The 21426-nt window shown below is 39.3% G+C and overlaps 1 protein-coding gene across 3 annotated transcripts in view; it reads right to left on the bottom strand.

The window, feature by feature from the left end:
• Mtus2 (microtubule associated scaffold protein 2) overlaps positions 1-21426 on the bottom strand; it is a 386941-nt gene that overhangs the window by 327318 nt on the left and 38197 nt on the right. The window contains exon 3 of one of the 3 annotated variants that reach the window (XM_042685472.1): positions 1894-2091. The exons of 1 other annotated variant lie outside the window; for it this stretch is intronic. In XM_042685472.1, coding sequence (XP_042541406.1) covers positions 1894-2091 — 198 coding nt within the window. The remainder of the gene's footprint in view (positions 1-1893; positions 2092-21426) is intronic. One more of the 3 variants, XM_042685473.1, reaches the window with a different exon arrangement.

The following is a 21426-nucleotide window of genomic DNA, read 5'->3' as shown; positions in this document are numbered from 1 at the left end:
GCAGCTATGATTACAGGTGTGAGCCACTGGTATCCAGCTTATATTCAAAATCTTTAGACTCTAAATGTGGTACTACATATCTGCAAGCATGCATTACACATTTGCAATGGTTCACTGGAGATTTTGAGATGGCAATACTGGGCATCCACAAATACAGTGACATTCTTTGTGAAACCTCTGATGATGTCCAGAGTCTGCTGTCTAACTTTAAGAGATCATGAAAGCAAGGAAAAGATCTTAGAAACCACTCATAAACACATCAAGTTAAAGAAAAAACATAACACAGTATGGTCAGCAATAACCAGGGAGGCTTTTAGAACAGTAAAGGTAGAGAAGGTTCACACATCATCTCTGCAAAACCAAGAAAAAAACTGAAAATGAATAAGCTTGGAAAATTGGAAAAAAAAACTCTCCCTCTCTCTTCTAATCTCTTCCAAAGAGCCCTTCACATAGTATTCTCACAATAAAAAAAAAAATTTAAAAAAAGAAATCTCAAAGACTTTCATGGCCCTCGGGCCAGTTCCTAATAACCAGCATCTGAGATGTCATGGCTTCAGATCCAGTAGCAATGGCTTTGAACTTGACAAGGCTAAAATGAAATCTGCTCATCAAAGGCTCAGCTGATGGAGCAACCCCAGACTACTGTCCCAGTGGCTGTTTGTTACTTCCTCAGAAGGCTAGCAATACAGACCTTAAGTTACATGTACCAGGAAACAGACATGGAGAGACTTCCTGTCAGAAGGAAGCCAGACAGACCTGAAGCAGCTCAGCCATGCTTCCTATTTCTCATACCATGTAGTCAATCTTCACAACCTACTATGTGTTTCAGTGATGAGAAATCATTGTGTTTAATCATACCCAAATAATTCACACTTAATGCTCAGCATTTTCATGCTATGCAATGTGCTAACACCGTTCTTATATGTCTGGGACAAGCAGAAAAGGTCAAAACCTATTGAAGAACGTAAAAAAATAATCATACAGCCATTTTTGCTTCTGTATGAATTGCTTTGTGCTAGATGATTGTATGGTTTTTTGTATGATTTTAACTGTGACTGGTTTTAGTTACTCAGTAGTGGAATGTCAGCCTGGGAGCCTAGAGTTGCTTAGTAAAAGACTTCAAAGGCTTTACATCCTTGACCAAGGGCGCAAAGTCCTCAGAATCATCCCCAAAGCTGCAACGCCCTTCCCGGAGGCTGGGGCAGTAAGGCCCTAGGGAAGAAATATAAGGTTTTAAGAAACCTAAGCAACTCCATTTTTGTTTAACACTCCATCTCAGTTCTGCAACTTGACTTAGCCCCAATGCTAGGAATTTATGACAGAAAGCCATGAATTCTGTTGGTCTGGGTGTGACTCGTAACCATTTTCGGTCAAGCTATGGACCAAGGACATTTTTCTGTGAAGGTCAACCAATCATTATTTGTCCAGTTTAGCTTGCTTTAAATGTAAATGTTAAACAATCATGTAATTTCTTATGTAAAAGTTCCTTTAAGTTGTTTGTTCAATACTATAAAAACTGGGCTGATTCTATGCTCAGGGCCTCTTAGCGTCACCAGTTACCATGTGCGCGGAGGACCAAGCTCGAGCTTGCAATAAACCGGCTCTTTGTTGCTTACATTGATCATAAACCGGCTCTTTGTTGCTTACATTGATCGTGGTCTCTGGTGGTCTTCTGGGGGTCCCTGAATTTCGGTATAACACTATGTATGTATGACCAGATAAGATGATGTTAAGCGAAATGAACCCCAAGATAGGAACACAAGTGGTGTTCTTGCTATTGTTTCCTTTGACTTCTTACCTAGAATCCAGGAAGCAAATGAATTCTGGAGGAAGTCCCTCGATAAGTCTGACACCCAGGTGCCCAGGTGTGCCCCACCCACCAGCCCCACTTACGGGTGACTGGCCGGCTCTGCTCCGGCTGTGTGCTGTCCACAGACTGGGAGCTGGGCACTGAGGAGATGCTGGAGCTGCGGACAAAGCCAAACGCCGCCAGTTTGGCTGCTGGAAGACGTGAGTAGCCAGGAGGACGAAGTCCAGATTTTGGTAGATTGGACTTTGTAACATTGGAACTGGAAGCCTTCTTTATATCTGCTAAAATCAACCAAAAAAAGAAAAAAAGGAGAAGAAGAAGAAGAAATCTCAGTCCATCACAAGGCAGAAAATGTCACATGCTGTGAATTGCAGCTTACCTTCTCATTGACAGATTTAAATTAGTCTTGTAAGGTTCCATTCTCTATGTTTGAGAATAAATCATTAAGAGAAAGGTCCTAGCCAAAGCACAGGTGGCTCATGCCTGTAATCCTAGTTTCTCAAAACTAAAGGGTAGTTCTCAGGCCCCAGGTCCAGCATGTGTGTGTGTGCGTGTGTGTGTGTGTGTGTGTGTGTGTGTGTGTGTGTGAGCATGTGTGTGTGTGTGAGAGACAGACAGACAGACAGAGAAAGAGAGACAGAAAAAGAGAGACAGACAGACAGACAGACAGACAGAACACTCCCTGCCCTAGAGAAGGTCACATCTACTAATTATAATTAGCAGCTGAGAAGAGGATAGATAACCTCACTGTAAGAAAGCATAAAGTGTTTAGGATGTTGACTAGAAAGAGAACACTCAACTGAGGTATGTTCTTTAAATTGTGAGATCAATATAGTTCTTGCATTTTGACATTATAATGAACAAATACCTTTTGCAGCAATTATCCATTGGTAATTTTCACCACCATGGGATAACCACTACAAACAATGTGTTCAAAGAACGCAGAAATGGGATGGGGCAGGCCAGATTTAAAATCTGAGTATTCCCAATTATTGCATAACCCTGAGCCCTTGTCCTAACACTGGGAACTTCCTCGTATAAAGAGGAATGATGTTAAAATTTGCCTCGAGGCTTTTGTGCAATACTGCTTGTACCACAGAACTTGAGAGAGGCTCAAACTGATATTAGTTTTTTCCTGTTTCCATGATCTGCTTCTATGTTAATGCAAACCCCATTAGTAGTTCCCAGATATGTGCAAAGCCAGCTTGTGTTAAGAGTCTGAGTCTGAGCTGAGCCCCATCAATGGCACTGCAATGGTCACCACCCACTATCAAAGGCTCTGAGCACAAGGCCAAATTGTTTCCAATACACAAATGCTCCCTGGTAGGAGAATTTATAAGCTCTAGCTTCCCAGTACTCTGCAATAATTGTTCTCCTTCACTAGATAATAATTTTTGTTTTGCTGTATATAGAACATTCAGCGACATTCTTATTCTGTAGTTAGTCCTCTCAACATTTGAACAAAAGATCAACTAAGCTTCACATTAAATGCAGTTTAAAGAGTGGCTCACTTGTTTAAATATCAGTGTCTAAAAATCAGTGAAGAAATTATATATGAATAAGAAAGCATCAGTGTATGGAAATATGCAGAGAACCAGAATCAGCCATGCCATGTTTTTTTTGGCAAAGTGACTCTTCTTTTCACTCCTAAGTTAGTGAGGCCATGAAACATGTGTATTCCAAGTGAAGGCAGAATCTACGCAGCTATGGTTTCCTAACTAACTCCTGGGGAGGGATGGAGTCAGAAGTACAGGAGGAAAGAGTCTCAGAGTTAGGTCTATCAAAGTCCCCAACTCGGGTCTCTCCTAATGCTTGGAGAATATGTTCAATGACAAAAGAGACAAAACAACACACTATTTAATGGTCCCTTGTATATAAAATTAATGCCATGCTTAATGCCTTCCAACTGCTCTCAGATCATTTTATAGTCTAAATACTGAAACCACTCTTAATCTATCCTGCAAAAGAACTGCAGGATAAATTAGTTACCAGTCAGATGTAATTTCAACATCAAGTATACCCTAAACCCATGCTGACTTTTAGGCTGAGTATCCTTTATCCAAAATGCTTGGGAGCAGAGTGTTTCGGATTTTGTGCTTTTTCAGATTCTGTTATATTTATATAGGAATTACCTGTGGAACACATCTACTCTGAAAATCTAAAATCCAAAATGCTCCAAAATCTGAAACTTTCTGAGGGTCATGCCACTGCTCAAAAGTTTTCATTTTGAGGCATTTTGGACTTGAGCTTTTGAATTAAGCATATTAGGTTTAACTTCCTTCCTAAAATAGGATGATTTTATGTAATATAAATAAATTATTAATAAATAAAAACAATAATTGATAAATAAAAACAGTTAATGATAAAATTAGGAAAATATGAATTAAGAGAATATGACCAAAAATGGGTTTAGTCTAAAAAATGTACCATATATGAGAAAGAAGGAAAAGTCAGAATTAATAAAAAGCCAAGCATCTTTGCTTATGATAAATCCACTTAATAATTATTACAGAATAAAAACTAAGTGTAAATGGTAAACCATTATATAAAAGACTATATCCATTGATGCATTCAAATAAAAATTTATTATATGTTTTCCTTACCTGAGTTTAATTATTGCTAATTCCATCATTGAGAGGGTAGCTAAGGAGCACATAGAGAGGGGAGAAATGGACAACACGAGATTCTAAGTACACAGGAAATATCTGTAATTTTTATTTTCCAATTTTTGCCAGTACCGTGGCTTGTATTCAGAGCCTCAAACTGTGGCTTGGCTTGCTGGCTCATGGCTGGTACTCTACCACTTGAGACATGCCTCCAGACCAGCTTTTTGGTTATTTTGGAGATGGTATCTTACAGATTTTTCTGCCCAGGCTTCAAACTATAATTCCCAGGCCTCAGCTTCCTAAAATGCTAGGATTACAGGCAGAGCCACCAGCATCTGGCTTATAAATTTTTTTTTTCAGTTTTCTCTTTCCCCTAGTCCAGTGCTTCCTTTACCTAAAGGCATATTGCAGTCCTTTAAATCTGCACCTGTAGATTTAACTAACCACAGATCAAAAACTATTTGGGAAGAAACAGTATCTGTATTGAGCATGTACAATTTTTTCTTGCTATTGCAGTACTGCTTAAAATACAGTATAAAAACCATTTATATAATATTGATTTTGTATTGACTATTATAGCTCCAAGTATGTGAGAAACTGTAAATCTGCATATGTAAGGAGTGTGTGTGTGTGTGTGTGTGTGTGTGTGTGTGTGTGTGTGTGTGTGTGTGTGTTCAGGCTACAAGTAGGAGTATGTCTTGTCCCAACTCTGTGTGTACAATATTATTTTGCAATTTTAATGAACTCTATCCTGTACACCAAGTTACCATACATATGGTCATACCATACATATGGTCATTCTTTCTACCACATTAATCCCATGAACGGTATACATGCCTTCAGAATTTAGAGAGCAAACCATATTCTTTGTATGCTGCTTGTATCTATAACCACTCTAAATTTCTCTATTTTTCAATAAGTTTAGTTGAAGTCTACATTAACCAAGCTTTTACCGCACCAATTTAGCCCCCTACCATGAGTCAAATACCTTCACTAGTCTCTCTGCAGGACAGCGCCTCTGGAGAGAAATTCACAAGTCTGCCTTTTAAACAAGTGCCTCAGTGATTCTGGCTCAAGTAGTCCCTGGGCCACTCTTGGAAAACTATAGCAGAAGCTGCTGACTCACTCTGGGAAATAAATGTATTCAGCAGCTCTGAGTTAATGTGCCTTAATTTAATCTGAGATTCTCATAAAAGATCTTTATTGGCAAAGATGTGGAGATCGTAAAGCCTGGTACTACAGACTGAATCTTGTTGTCCCCACCAATTTTCACAAGTTGAAATCCTACCCCTGACGTATGATAGTATTTGGAGGCAGTGTCCCTGGCAGGTGATTATGTCTTCAGAGTGGAGCCCTCTTGAGAGACTTGACACTCCCACAGTAGCCATCCTGTGTGATGAGTCACACTACCTGCACTGAATCCTGAAAATCTTCCGTTGTAGTTTGAGCTGATTTAAGTTGGGAGCATGGACAAACCAATTCACTTTTAGGAATAACAATATGGGATTGGAGTAGAATCCTCCTAATGTTGGTCCTGGGTATGTCTCAGCCTGGACCTACCTGTATGTCTAAGAATGAAGTCAGGTCTGATGCCAGTGATAGTCGGGCTCCAGGTTATGGACTGCTCAGAGAAACAACTGAATACTGTGTAAGATAAAGATCCAATGGAGAGGAGCAAAAACAGATACAAGTGAAAAGAGCCATAAGGCAGACTGCTGAGGTGTGCATCCCTGCAAGCAGATGGATCTGCATGACCCTTGTGTCCCTAAATTGAAGCTGATACCTCCTTATGTCTCTATTGCTGCAAAAATCCTGAAGGACATTGGGTTCCAGTGGTTCATGCCTGTAATCTTAGCTACTTAGGAGGCTGAGATCTGAGGATCATGGTTCAAAGCCAGCCCACACAGGGAAGTCTGTGAGACACATATCTCCTATTAACTACACAGAAAGCTGCAAGTGAAGCTGTGGCACAAGTGGTAAAGTGCTAGCATTGAGCAAAACTGCTCAGAGACTGTGCCCAGGCCATAAGTTCAAGCCATAGGACTCTCTCTCTCTCTTTCACTCTCTTTCTCTCTCTCTCTCTCTCTCTCTCTCTCTCTCTCTCTCACACACACACACACACACACACATATGCATGCACACACAAATCCTGAGGAAGATGGACACAAACTCCAATGGCACTCATGATACAATGAAGGCACTAAATGGATCTGGCTTAACCCCAATATCCTTAAAACCTATAATATAGCCATAGCAAGAGCAGCCCCCAGACCCTATAGTACAAACCTGTATACAAAAACTTAAGAGGGTCCTCTCTGAAGAGGAAATACGAACAGCCAAAAGGCACATGAAGAATTTCTCAACATCTCTGGCTATAAAATAAATGCAAATCAAAACATCATTGAGATTCCACCTTATACCAGTGAGAATGTCCATAATCAAGAAATCTAACAACAGATGCTGGAGGGGATGTGACCAAAGGAGAAGCTACTACACTGTTGGTGGGAGTGTGAACTTCTTCAACCACTCTGGAAAGCAGTGTGGAGGTTCCTCAAAAGACAATACATAGAGCTCCCCTATGACCCAGCAATCCCACTTCTGGGAATCTACCCAACTGACCACAAACAAGGCCACACAAAAGCCACCAGTATGACGATGTTCACTGCAACATTATTTACCATCGCCAAGATATGGAACCAACCAAAATGTCCCTCAGTAGATAAATGGATCAAGAAAATATACATATTCACAATGGAATTCTATGCTTCCATTCATAAGGAAATGGAAAGACTTGGGAAAATTATATTAAGTAAGCCAGACCCAAAAAAAGCGGTTTGCATGATCTCCCTCTTTTGTAAGAACTAGAATATGTATATGATATTCTTAACAGGAGTAACCCAAGTGCTTAGTGCAAAGGACTATCTATGATGAAGCATATTAACACGAACTTCTACTTAAGAAAACAAGAGGTTCTCATTAGACTCTGCATATAGTTCGTTCTTTTTTCTCTATTGTTGTTTTATTCTTTCTTCATTTCTCTTAGTTTTTTGTACCTCTGGTTTTGCATCATAAACAATGCAATATGAGTAAGGGAAAGGGAATCACAGAAACAGCAGAACAACAGCTAAATCACAGCAACATTGATACTCACTTGACACGATGTTGGATATGAACATTACAACTTGTAGGGGGGATAGGGTAGGGTAAGTGGGAGCTAAAGAGGGATGGGGTAATGATGATTAAAAACAAATATACTTATTGCCTTACCTATGTAACTGTAACCACCCCAGCTCATCACCTTTTCAATTAAAATTAAAAAAGAAATTTCTAAATAGGAGCAAAGTAGAAAAATTCCCTCTATTAGAAAAACTGGGGGGGGGGGGGTTGGGTTAGGGGGTGGGCTGGGGAGGAGCGTGGGAGGTTGGAGAGGGACAACAACAAGGGAAGGGGTAACAATGATCAACAAGTAATGTACTCATTGCCTTACTCATGTAACTGTAACCTCTCTGTACAGCACCTTTACAAGAAAAGGAAATTTAAGAAAAAGAAAAACTAAGGAAAGACAGAAGCGGGAGGAGGAAAAGAGAGAAAAAGAAAACCTGTATATGGGAAAGAAAATCAAAATCAAACCCTGAAATAGAGGCCCAGAGTTGGCCCTCCAATGAACACCCAAACCTTACTAGAAATGTATTAAATCCATAAAAATTAAAAAGAGCACTGATTGGGGCTGGGAAGGTGGCTCAGTGGTAGAGTGCTTGCCTTGCAAGCATGAGGCCCTGGGTTTGATTCCTCAGCACCACATAAGCAGAAAAAACTGGAAGTGACACTGTGCTAGCCATGAGCTGAAGAGCTAAGGGACAGTACTCAGGCCCAGAGTTCAGGCCCCACGACCGACAAAAAAAAAAAAAAAAAAAAGAGCACTGATTGCTTTTTGTACCTCCACAATGCAGATTTTGAGTTAATTTCAACTTCTGTTTAATGGACCAACTAGTAAACCTCTGTGGTTTTCATTCCTGGGCTCAAAATATAGGTATCTTTGTGAATCTCAGTAAATACAAACAAGGTACCTGTATGATTAGAATATAGATTTAATCTTTAAATATTTTGTTCACAGAATAAAATTCTTTAATCTTAGTTACTAAACAAAAAAGGCATCTAACCATGTTTTAGAGTAGTTACAGGAATAATTATGTTCTCCAGGTTATAGAGCCCATCATCCAAAAATATCCCATCAGAGGCCTGGACACTCTGACCCAATGTTTAACAAATTTAAAAAGAGTTAAGTTTTTAAAAAAGAGGTTGGCTTTGTAAATGAGGACCCCCCCTCCCCCCGTCCCGTAGGCCATACTCCCAGTTAAACTAGTTAATATGGTGAGTGAAAATTTAAGCATGGTTTGCAAGGATTGGAAGCCATCTTGTACCTCCAGTGCTCCTCCCTTTAGCAACCCAGCTCAGCATATTTTTCCATGTTACGGTGCTACTCATTAAAACAACAGATAGAATAGTATGAATTTTGCTGGCTTCAACTAATAAATGAAAACTATTTTGTTGGCTGGGTACCGGTGTACACAAGCCTATAATCCTGCCTACTTTGAGGTAGAGACTGAAAGATCATGGTTCAGGGACAGCCCAGGCAAAAAGTGATGAGAAGTCATCTCAATCAATAGCTTAGAATAGTACTTTCCACCTGTCATGCCAGCTATGCAGGAGGTTCAGATCCAAAAAATCATGGTTCCAGGCCAGCCTGGGATGGACATTTCATTAAATGGAATTATACAATGTCTATGGCTTTAGTGTTAAGTATCCATAGTCTCACATTTCATCTATAGTGTAGCATGTATCAGTACATCATCTATTTTTTTATTATTATTGTGAAAATACCATACAGAGTGGTTACAATTACACAGGCAAGGTAATGAGTACATTTCTTATCAAGCATTGTTGCTTCCTCCTTTGTTTCCCTTTCCCATCCTTTCCCATTCCCCCCTCCCCCACCACCCACATCAAAGTTGTATAGTTTGTTTTCACAAAACATCATCTCATTGTTGCAATGGGTCCACCTGTATCCCTATTTAAACAATTTGTTTTTTCCCTTCCCCTCCACAAATTATACCCACATCAAATGCAGTGAAAACAGGGGTTATACTGTGGGGGAGGGACATACAAAGCAACAAAGAAATATCTTATAAATATGTTAGAAACAATAGCAAGAAAGAAAAAACATTTGTGTCATTATCTTGGAGTTCATTTTGCCTAAAATCAACTTATCTGACCATTTCTGCTTGTCTCAGACATATACTAGTTATTGCAAATAAGGGAAACCATGGGACCTATGTTTCTTTGTGCCTGGCTTACTTCACTTAATGTAATTTTTTCCAAGTCTTTCCATTCCCTAACAAATGGGGCAATGTCATTCTTTCTGATGGCATAGAATTCCATTGTGTATATATACCACATTTTCTTGATCCATTCATCTACTGAGGGGTATCTAGGTTGGTTCCATATCCTAGCTATGGTAAATAATGCTGCAATAAAAATAGTTGTGCTGGTAGCTTTAGTATGGTCTTGTTTGTGATCATTTGGGTAAATGCCCAAAAGTAAGATTACTGGGTCATAGGGGAGTTCTATGTGGAGTCTTTTGAGGAACCCCATACTACTTTCCAAATCAAATCCTGAAGGAAACAATAAATAAGTGGGCTAAAGACTTACTTAAAGAGAAATTTCTCTGAAGAAGAAAAAAGTATGGCCAATAGACACATGAAGAAATGCTCAACCTCCCTAGCCATAAAAGAAATGCAAATCAAAACAACATTGAGATACCACCTCACCACAGTTAGAATGGCTACAATCAAGAACTCTAATAACAACAGATGCTGGAGGAGGGGGTGTGGCCAGAAGGGAATCTTACTGCATTGTTGTTGGGAATGTAAACTTGTTCAACCACTTTGGAAAGTAGTATGGCAGTTCCTCAAAACACTCCACATGGAACTCCCCTATGACCCAGCATCATCTATTTTTATGGCTGCAAAATATTCTAAGATACAGGTACCCCACATTTCATTTATCCATTAACAATTAAAGTGCATGTTGATTGCCACTCTCTTTTATCCCTCATAATAATGCCATCAGAATACTGATGTGAAGATTTCATGTGGACATATAGTTTCAGTTTACATGTTTTCATGACTGAGCAATTCTACTCAAAGAAGAAGGAAGGAAGGAAGGAAAGAAGGAAGGAAGGAAGGAAGGAAGGAAGGAAGGAAGGAAGGAAGGAAGGAAGGAAGGAAGGAAGGAAGGAAGGAAGGAAGGATGGAAGGAAGGAAGGAAGGAAGGAAGGAAGGAAGGAAGGAAGGAAGGAAGGAAGGAAGGAAGGAAGGAAGGGAGGGAGGGATAGGCTATCTTCCTAACCTGTATCAATATCTTCACTTTCAGAGGATCTGTGTCAGAGAATCTGATCTGTCATTGTATGTCCTCTATTATACACTTCTATTAGGTGAGTGAAATAAAGGTTTTGTATAGCAGATCAAATACCCTTGCCAAATGAGAATAGATATAATGGGGAAAATAATTAAAATAAACTTGAAAGTTAATAAAAATAGAAAACTAGGATCAAATATTCAATTCATATGCAAAGAAGCCAAGTGAACTAATTTATTATTATCAAGGCTTTATAGTCTGACAAGATTTTGCCAAAGAGGAAAAAAAGAGATGAAAATTCCTATTTGAACAACAAAAGAGATTTTGCTGTCTACTGAACGTTTAAAAGATGTGTTGCTTTTTCAAAGTAATAATATTTTTTTCTTTCAAAAGGTAAATCCCTTGAAAAAAAGCAAATCTCCCTGTTTCAATGAAAGCTGAATTTTATTTGTTTTGGCTTTTCCTTTTTGTAGTTATTCTCCTTTAAATAATGACTTTATGGTGCTAGAAAACTATCCCAGTAAACTAGAATAAATATTGCAATGACAAAGAACTATTATATATCATATTATTAATATATTTTTAATCATTATAATTGACAATATTAATATATTAATATATGTTGTTATATAATATACTACATATAATATATACAGATATATATATATATATATATATAAAGATGTATATACATACACGCACACTTGGTTCAAGATGTATTTACAGAATGTACCATGTGCGAGGTGCTTCACAACTCTTGGTTCACCATGTGGGGTTGGCAACCAAGGGAACACAAGTGTGTGTTCATTGAGAGCTATGATCTAAGACAAAGGAGAAGGGTCAGGCAAAAATAAAACTTGGGGAAGAAAAACAAAAGCAAAATCATTGTGGAACTGGAGACTATCCTATGAACTGAAATAACTAAGATACAGAAAGACAAAGCATCACATATGAAAGCAAGAATTGCAAGGAAACAAAAGATTATCTAAAAGTAGTAGAGAGAAAACTAGGGAAGATTTAGGGGATTGAGGGGAAAGGCAATCAGGGTAAGAGTGTCACAATGAAATCATTACTAGGTACAATTAGAATGTTTTAATAATTATAATTAAAATCAGATATGTTTAACATAAAAAGTTTTAGAAATTTTAGAAATAGAAGTCTGGTATAAGAAACATTTGTAGACGTGGCGCTGTAGCTCAGGTCCAGAGTTCAAGCCCCATGACCGACACACACACACAAAAAAATCATGTTTACAAGAAACATTTGTAAAAATGAGTTTTTTAAAATATGATCAACAAAATGCCAGCAAAAGTCAGTGTCACTTTTAACTTTTCTAAGCTATAATGAAAGCAGCCAAATAGATGTTTTGATGCTGTCATTAAAGCTTAGATTGAAAAATCATAAAAGATGATCAAGCAGAATGTCTCAGAGTTTTTATTCAAGGAGCATTTTCAGTATATATATATATATATATATATATATATATATATATATATATATATATATATATATATATATATATATCCATACTAAAAAAGTTACTTCGATGAACCACTGCTTCTTTTTTTACAGGTATTTTTCAAAGAGGCATTTGCTCTCTGCTGAGAAGCAACTCTGTCACTCTTCACCTTGCTCAAGCATATAAACAAACCAAAGCTGTTTTTACTGAAGCTTACTTCATGCTGGGACAAAACTCTGCAAATAAAATCCTTTGGTATTAAGGCTGTAGTTCTCCCAAAGGAGACAAGAAAGACACAATTTTTAAAAAAAAGCAAAGCAAGTTCCACATTTCAGGGTCATACTAATGATCTGGGTTTGATGTGATTACTACCAAACTCTTTGGGCTTCAGGCTCCTTGTGTGGAAAAAGAAGATGAATCATCTACCTGTTATCATGATGGAAGAGAAATAGCCTTGGGAGAACTTTTTTAAATTGTTATGGAATAAACACCAATGCATGTACAACTACTGTGTTGCAAAAGTGTGATCATGAATGTCATTGTTGTAAAAAATGCAATGAGCATATCTGCACTAACAGAAACAATCAGAATATAAGTCAAAGTGCACAACAACCAGCTTCCACAATGGCTCTCCAGTGATCTTCACCAGTGGACTGGGACTGAACCTGGTGACTGTTGAAAGACTGTGAAAGTGACAGCGTGACTTCTGAGTGTGGCTTCTAAGAGACAATGTAGATTTGTTTTTTAATTTCCGGGTTTCTCTTTCAAGGAGAATCTGGCCAAGATGGAGAACATTAAACATTACACTCTGCAGAGGTCTACAATGGGAGGAACTGAGGCATCCTAACAGCAAGCATCAGCTTGGCCACGATGTGAGGTATGACTTTATTGCACAATGGCTCTCCATCTTTGGCTAATGTCCAGATGATTGCAGACTTCATAAAATCTGACCACAACCTCACGAAAGGCTCAAAGCCAGGATCACTTCACCACACTGCTCCTAATTCCTCACCCACAGAAACCATTCGATGATAAGTAACTATTGTAGCTTTGCAACACTGAGCTTGGGGTGATTTGTTATCTAGCGTCATGTAACTGATACAAATTTTGGTACATGAAAGATGCTATCATAACAAGAACCTAATTCTTTAGGAATGCAGAAGCTGTCAGCTGTCAGGAACTTGAGAACAGTTCTAATGCCTAAAAAGCTTCACGAAAGACTTTTAGAAAAAGCCATCTGGCTCAATGAACCTGTTGGCAAAAATTCAGGAAGGGGAAGAATTGACTGGAAGTGAACCTTTGTGGTAAGAAATGAAGCCACAATGTCACTGCTAGAATAAGGGATGTAGAGACTATACCTAATGAACCTAGAATCAAGATTGACAGGGAGCATGAAACTAGGCTATATGAAAGCTGGCTTCCTTTCCTCTTCTGGTAATAAACACTTTAATACAGATGGACTGCTAAATGTAGAGAGTTTACGACTTTCCATATTTGAAAATAATACCACAATTAAGAAATGACTGTTGGTCATCATCATATTTATTCTAGTATTAGGAAAAATGGGCTAATTTTGAAGCCAAGGATGTGTCTGTGTAGACCTTTCTATAAAGCTTCAGAAAGCAGTGGCGAGGGTGGGGGTGCAGGGGGAGGATGGGAAATGATGGGAAGGGGAAACAAAGGAGAAGGCTACAATGCTTGATAAGAAATGTACTCATTATCTTGCCCATGTAATTGTAACCCCTCTGTACAGTATTTTCACAATAAAAAATAAATTTTTTAAAAAAGAAATATACTCATTATCTTGCCCATGTAATTGTAACCCCTCTGTACAGTATTTGCACAATAAAAAAAAAGCGTCAGAAAGATGGAAGGCAACTGGTAAAATAGATAAGGATTCCAGGGAATGAATGGTTGTTATTTTAACAGAATCACAAGAAAATGGCTTCATTTGAAGTGATTTGGGGTATCACTTCTGCTTAATAGAGTAAATTCAATAGCATGATGGCAAACCCAGTTTTTAACAGAAATATTCCATACACACTTCCAGCTTAGACTGAAATGGGCAGAGACAAACCCGACTGAAAGGAGATCTTCAGACAATCAAACTTCTATGGGCAGAAACAAGACTGAGAACATGACCAAGATTCAAACATTTTATTGAAAATGAAGGCTGCTTAAAGGGAGGAACCAAGAGCCCAGTATGCAGAATTGAGAACTATGAAGAATCACATGACTCAGTCTCAATCAAGGAGCCTTTATGAACAAGTGTTCCACTGTTTTAGAGATTATAAGCCAGTAACTCCTCCCATTCTCTCTCTCTGTCTCTGTCTGTCTCTGTCTCTGTCTCTCTCTCTCTCTCTCTTTTGCTAGGGACATGAACTTAGGGCCTGGGCTTTGTAATTTTTTTTGCCTCAAGGCTACTACTTTAGCCACAGCTTACTTCTGGATTTTTGGTGATTAACTGGAGATAAGAGTTTCACAGACTTTCCTGCCTGGACAGGCTTAGAACCATGATCCTTAGAACTCAGCCTCCTTAGCAGCTAAGATTACAGGTATGAGCTGCCAGCGCCCAGCTTCAGCCTCTTTTTAAATGAGGAGAGTCTACCAAAGTTATCTTAAACCTGCTCAACTACTGTCCATTGGGTATAAGACAATTTGCCGCTTTTTAAAGCTTCTGAATCAAGGAGAATTAGACTCAAGGAGACATACTCAATTGTATCTAAATAGCTTTATTCACAACCTTGAAGTGATTCAAATGACATTGATACTTTATATTGAGCTGATACTTTCAAGAATGAGACTTTGAGAATTTTATAAGAACCCAATCATTGAAAATCAGAGAGCAGACTGATAAGTAGCCTCCTAAGTGTTCTCCTGATGATGCGCTCTCTGTAATGATCCTCACCCTCTTGTAGTCATGTGCTTCTGAGGTTCTCTCCCAGTGAGCTGGGAATGGTTTCCATGACTAACAGAATACTGAGGGCTTTGAGAATTCTGAATGATGTCATCATTTCAACCTCCTCCATGATCTCTTGCACTGCTCATTCCATGAAGACAAACCACACTTGAGTGACCTTGTGTATAGACTGCAGAGGTCTTTGGCAAATAGCCAGCACTAACTTGCCAATCATGCGAGTGAGCCACCCTGGAAAGGAGCCCTCCAGCCTCCAGCATTCAGCAGATACATCTCTGACTCTAGATTTGAGCACAGGGATTAATCCAATAGAACATCCTCTCTGCCAGCACAATTAGGTCTCCATGTTACATGGGGACTGTCCAGCATTCTTTAAGTCCCACTTCGGCATCAAGGAAATGAGAAGAGATAACTACACTGGAATCACAGCTCTCAGGGATGGCTAGCAACTTCACTTCTCCAAGAACTGTGACTGTGGGAGTAGATGAAAAGTCTCTCTGTGTGAAGGGTGATTACAATGACACAGAAGTGTGGAGACTACCAATAAAAAATAAGCCACTAACAAGGGGAAGGGCTAGAGTTTCTACCAAGTAAGGATGATTTCAATGTCTCAGCAAAACCAAATCGCTGACATTTAAGAGAAACTGCAAGCTATGACAAGTGGCTATATTCAAAGGGATGCACTTGGATTTCTCCTTATACAATATAGAAAACTTAAAAATGATGGGCTTGAATTGAAGATAAAACCATAAAATTCTTAGAAGAAAACACAAGCATAAATCTTCATGTGCTTGAACTCAAGTACATGTACTTAAACTTTAAACATTATGTGCCTGAACTCAAGCCTCCCTGAACATGACAACTGAAAGCATGAGTAACAACAACATAAGGGCTGGCACAAGTGCATGCACGTGCACGCACGTGCACACACACACACACACTCTACACACTACACACCCACCATCACAGTTATGACTGAAAAGCCTAGATAAGCCAAGCACCGGTGGCTCATGCCTGCAATCCTAGCTACCCAAGAGGCTGAGATCTGAGAATACTAATTTGAAGCCAGCAGGGGCAATTAAGTTTGTGAAACTTGTATCTCCAATTAACCATCAAAAAGGCCAGAAGTAGAGCTGTGGTTCAAATGGTAGAGTGTTTGCTGGAGCAAAAAATAAGGACAGTTCCCAGACCTTAGTTCAACTCTCAGGCCTTGAGTTCAGGTTTAGGCATAAAAGAAAAAACAATACACACACACACACACACACACACACACACACACAAACACACACACACACACTCTCTCTCTCTCACATACACACACACAGAGATAAAGCCAATTGCAGTAGGTCACAACTTTACTCCTGGAAATTCAGGAGGCTGAGATTCATAACCAGCCTGGGCAGAAAAGTCCATAAAACATTTCAATTAACCAGCAAGTAACTGGAGGCATGGCTCAAGTGGTAGAGGACCAGTTGTGAGCCAAAAAAGCTGGACAGGTCCTGAGTTAACTTTACTGCTGGCACAAATAAAAGGTAAATTTTGGAGAAGTGGCAGAGTAATTAAAACCTTCAGGCATTAATGGCTAAGTGTGGATAATGATACAGCTACTTTGGAAATCAGGTTAAATATACATACATATAAATCAACATTTCTTGAGTATCTACCCCAGAGAAGTAAAAACAAATATCTGCATAAAACTTCACATACAAATGTTCACAGTAGATTTCTAATAATATAAAAAACAATCCAAATCTCCAAATGATGAATCTATATACAAATCATAATAGAGTCAGCATAACAAAATGTTATTCAGCAATAAAACAGAATTATTAGGGACTGACGTGTCACCCCAAAGTTCGTTTGTTGCAACTCTATTAGTCTTCAGTGTGACCACATTGGAGAGAGCATTTAAGGAGGTAATTAAGATGAAAATAGATCCCTAAGTCAATATGACTGGTGAAAGAGACATTAGTCATCTATCTCCCCCTTTATATACACAGAGAGAAAAGAGCAGGTGAGGACAAGATAATCAGACAGTCATAAATCAAGGAGAGATGTCACCAAAAACCAATCATGCCAGTCCCTTACTCTTGGTCTTTGAACCTCCAGATCTATGGGGAAATAAATGTCTAAACCACTCAGTCTGTGGTTTTCTACTGGGGCAGGCAGAAGAAACTAATATAAGGAACATAATACTGATCTATCAGATAAATTAGACCAACTTGGCAAACAGTAAGGCCAATGAAAGAAGCTATACACAAAGACTACATATTGTAAAGCTCCATTATCCAAGATGTCTAGAAGAGACAAATCTACAGAGGCAGGAAGAAGATAAATGGTTGCCAAGGACTAGCATTTGAACAAATTCCTGAGGGACAGGAAACTGCTGTTTCTTTTTTGAGTGATAAAATGGTAGCAAATCAATGTAGCAATGATTGTATACTCACCATTAAAAGTGTGTGCTATGTCAATTATACCTCAATAAAGCTGTTACTTCAGGAGAGCTGCTACTTCAGGAGCAGCCAGACCATCAGCTTCAGAAAAGGAAACCAAAAATTAGGCAGAAGAAGGCTGACTAGCTTGGCATTTCTTAACCTAGAAAGCAGATGACTGAAGTAGAAGCATCCATGGAGTAAGCAAGTACCATGACTACTTGTGGACAAATGTCAGAGGATGAGTATTACCTCAAGCAGAATAAAAACACAGAAGAAGGAGAGCAGAACTGCTGCCTCTTTAGTATACCTCAGTTCCAGGAACATTGAGTGAATAGAACTTGCACCAAGGCAGCGCTTACAAAATAAAAACAAATGGGAACCAGCCACCCACTTGTAATCCTAACTACTCAGGGGACTGAGATCTGAGAATTGAGTTTGAAGCTTTCCCAGGCAGTAAAGTCCATGAGACTCTTAACTTCAATTACCCAGCAAAAAGCCAGAAGTGGAGTTGTGGTCAACTAGTAGAGAGCCAACCTTGAGGGGAAAAAAAAAAAAGCAGTATTGCAAGGTTCTAAGTTAATGCCTCAGGAATGATAAAAATATTATCAAAATGTGAACCAATCATGTCAATACCATCAGACACATGCATATAGAAAACAATGATCAAATGTGCTGAGTGGTATGATAAGGCATGAACACAGAGCAATCACAGGGGAACGGATCTCTAGGCTAGTCTGGGCTGGCCAAGGAATAGGTTCATGAAGGAGGTGGACTAGGCTGCGTCAGATGAGGTAAACAGGAGCTAGCCAGGCTGGGAAGAAAGAGGGCATTTGGAGGATGGGTAACTGCAGGGCAGGTCAGACATATACTATTGGCATGATGGTGCTGGGTCATTCTCCTGAGGGTAGTGGAAAGCCAATAAAGAATTTGAAAGAAAGATGAACAAGGCCTGATTTCCTGTGTAGAGAGGATGAGTTGGATAGGAACAGATTCCACATGCAGGGAAATCAGGTGGTGAGCAGCAGGTGAGAAGTCCTAATATTACCTAATCAGCAGGTTTCACCCCAGATTAGTTATGAGGGCTGACATGGGGAAAGATTCCTTTGTTTGTTGTTGTTATTGGAATAAAAAGATCTATGTAACTTGAAGATTTCCAAGAGAACCATTAAGATCGGGTACACTTGAAAATACAGCTAAGTCCCTAAAGTTTGTAGAGACTTTAGGGAAAACGTTCCCTCTGGATCCAGGTATGGTGGTATATAACTGTAATAGCAGTTACTAGGGTGGTGAGGCAGAAGGAAAAGGAGTATGAGGCCAGCCTGGCAATAAGGTAATGAGACCTGATTTTGTACACGGAAGGGTTGGGACACAGCTGAAGTGTCAGGGTTTGCCTACCAATCATGAGGACCTGGGTTCCATCACTAGTACTCACCCCTCAAAATTGTCCTCTGGGCCAGGCACTGGTGGCTCACATTTATAATCCTAAGTACTCAGGAAGCTGAGAGCTGAGGATTGTGGCTTGAAGCCACCTCAGGCAGGAAATTCTGCTAGACTTTTTATCTCCAATTAACCACCAAAAAGCCAGAAGAAGAGATGTGGTTCAAGTGGTACAGCACTAGCCTTGAGCAAAAATGCTCAAGAACAATGCTCAGGCCCTGAGGTCAAGCCCCAGGATTGGCACACGCGCATGTGCGCTTGCGCAAACCACCCCCCACCCCCCACACCCACACACACAGATCCTCTGGGATCTGTATAGAACTTCGCAGGCATCTGCAAAGTCATTTCCTGTGATTGTCTTAGAAGAGTGAAAAGTATAAAACTGCAGGATATAAATAATTCTCAAACAGGCACAATAATTAACACTTTTTTTCTTCTACTCTATGCAATGTACATGTCTGAGAATGATGAGCAAAACAAACCCTTATCAAACAGTAAGGACTCACAATGTTTAACCTCCAGACCAGGAAGGAAAATGAATGTTGTTTAGTGTTTGGTTAGTGTTTTCAGAGTTGTGAAAAGATGGTTCTAAAGTCTCGTTGAGCCCAAATCTATCCATGTAGCATTTTTCAAGTGATATCTAAACCTTGCAATTGCTATCATAATGATCTTTTTAAAAATGGGTTAAACATTTTAAGGTTATTACAACAAAGAGTATCCAAATATCTGCATTTGCACGTCTGTTTAGGTTTTCTTATATACTATCTCAAGGGACTAGGTTCAATCCAATGATTCACAAATACCCAGTAACTTACTTCTCACTGGATTAAAATTAAACAATTACTGGTGTATAAAGGAATTAAAGTCTCTGTCTGGGGGAGGAATTGGAAAAGTGGGAAGGAATAAATATGGAACAGTGTTCAGAAAGAAAGGAGCAGAAAGCACTAGCAATCTACATACCACACATGGCAGACTTTGTTGCAGGTCCAAGTAACAAAGTAGATGCTGCCATTTTAAGAAGATGTTGTCTTTGATGGTACTTTGAATCCAGGGTGACCTTGTACTAGCCCACCTCAACTATTTACTAATGCCACATCTCTACATGGTACTTGCTGCTGTGTTATAGACAAGCCTCAGGTAAACCTCAGGTGCTATTTATATCAGTGATTTTCAGGAAAAACCAGCATCAGCTCAAAAGCTAATCAAAAAAGCACAGAACTTTCATGAAAAACTCCTAAACACAGCTGACTCATCTATTTTCCCATCAATGACTTTGGCATATCAAATGAAAGAAGAATTAAAGCCAGTGCTGCCTTGCTGAAGAGAATAATCAGAAAACTATAATAGAATGGCAGAAGACATCTTTTCCATGGAAGACAGTTATAAAACCACCATTCTCATTCATGCTTTTACTATTGTGGTACAATACTGAGTTGCCCCCAACCAATCACTACACAGCAACACTACCTTCATTTAAATAGCACAGGAGACCACTGGCAACTCAAGGTGATAGACAGCACAGAGCTCTTTTGATCCTTTGATAATCCAAGATGTTTTGAAATGAGAGCAATTTAACTTTAAGGGGTAGACTTGAACATCACAGCTTTAACTTACAGAGTGCTTTCTAGGAAGCACTTTATATTTTTAAACCTGGAAATGACAAAGTAGAAAGAGATCAGTACTTACTGAGCCAAGTATTCCCAATGCCTGGAATGCAGACCACAGACAGAGCCTCAGCTATGGGCAGAGGAGGAGAAGCAGTCTGCATTGGATGAGACAGCAGTGCTGCAGTGGTTAGAGGCTGGCTGACCTCCCAGCCCATATGACCGGAGATTCAGAGCCAAGGGCAGGTGAAACACACAAAATGCTGAGAAAGGAGGAAGGAGCATGCACCGACACTCATCTCTTCCTCCCAAAACAGAGTGTGCCCCATGCCCATGTTTTTATTTCCTACCCTCACCTTCACCAAGCTGTGAGAGGAAAATGAAACCTCAAGAATCAAAACAAACCTCAAGTTATCCAACTCAACCATAAGAGTAAATGATCACAAGGAACTTGAGAAGATCTTGCAGCATAAAGCAAAAAGCAAAGAGGAAAAACGTCTCTAGCAAAAAGAGAATTCAAGAAATAATGGGGTTTTACTTAGCTGGATGCTGGTGACTCATACCTGTAATCCTAGCTACTCAGGAGACTGAGATCTGAAGGATCAAAGTTCAGAGCCACTCTGGGCAGAAATGACCCTTATCTCCAATTAAATACCAAAAATCTGAAAGTGAAGCTGTAGTTCAAGGGAGAGATTGTTAGCCTTGAAGCCTTGAGCACCCAGGACCCAGGACTGGCACTAA

This window comes from Dipodomys spectabilis, unplaced genomic scaffold (assembly GCF_019054845.1).
Source record: "Dipodomys spectabilis isolate Male_0828 unplaced genomic scaffold, ASM1905484v1 ptg000095l, whole genome shotgun sequence".
In the NCBI taxonomy this organism is placed as follows: domain Eukaryota; kingdom Metazoa; phylum Chordata; class Mammalia; order Rodentia; family Heteromyidae; genus Dipodomys; species Dipodomys spectabilis.
Note: the sequence above shows the minus strand (reverse complement) of the source record. Positions and strands in the feature narration are given on the sequence as shown.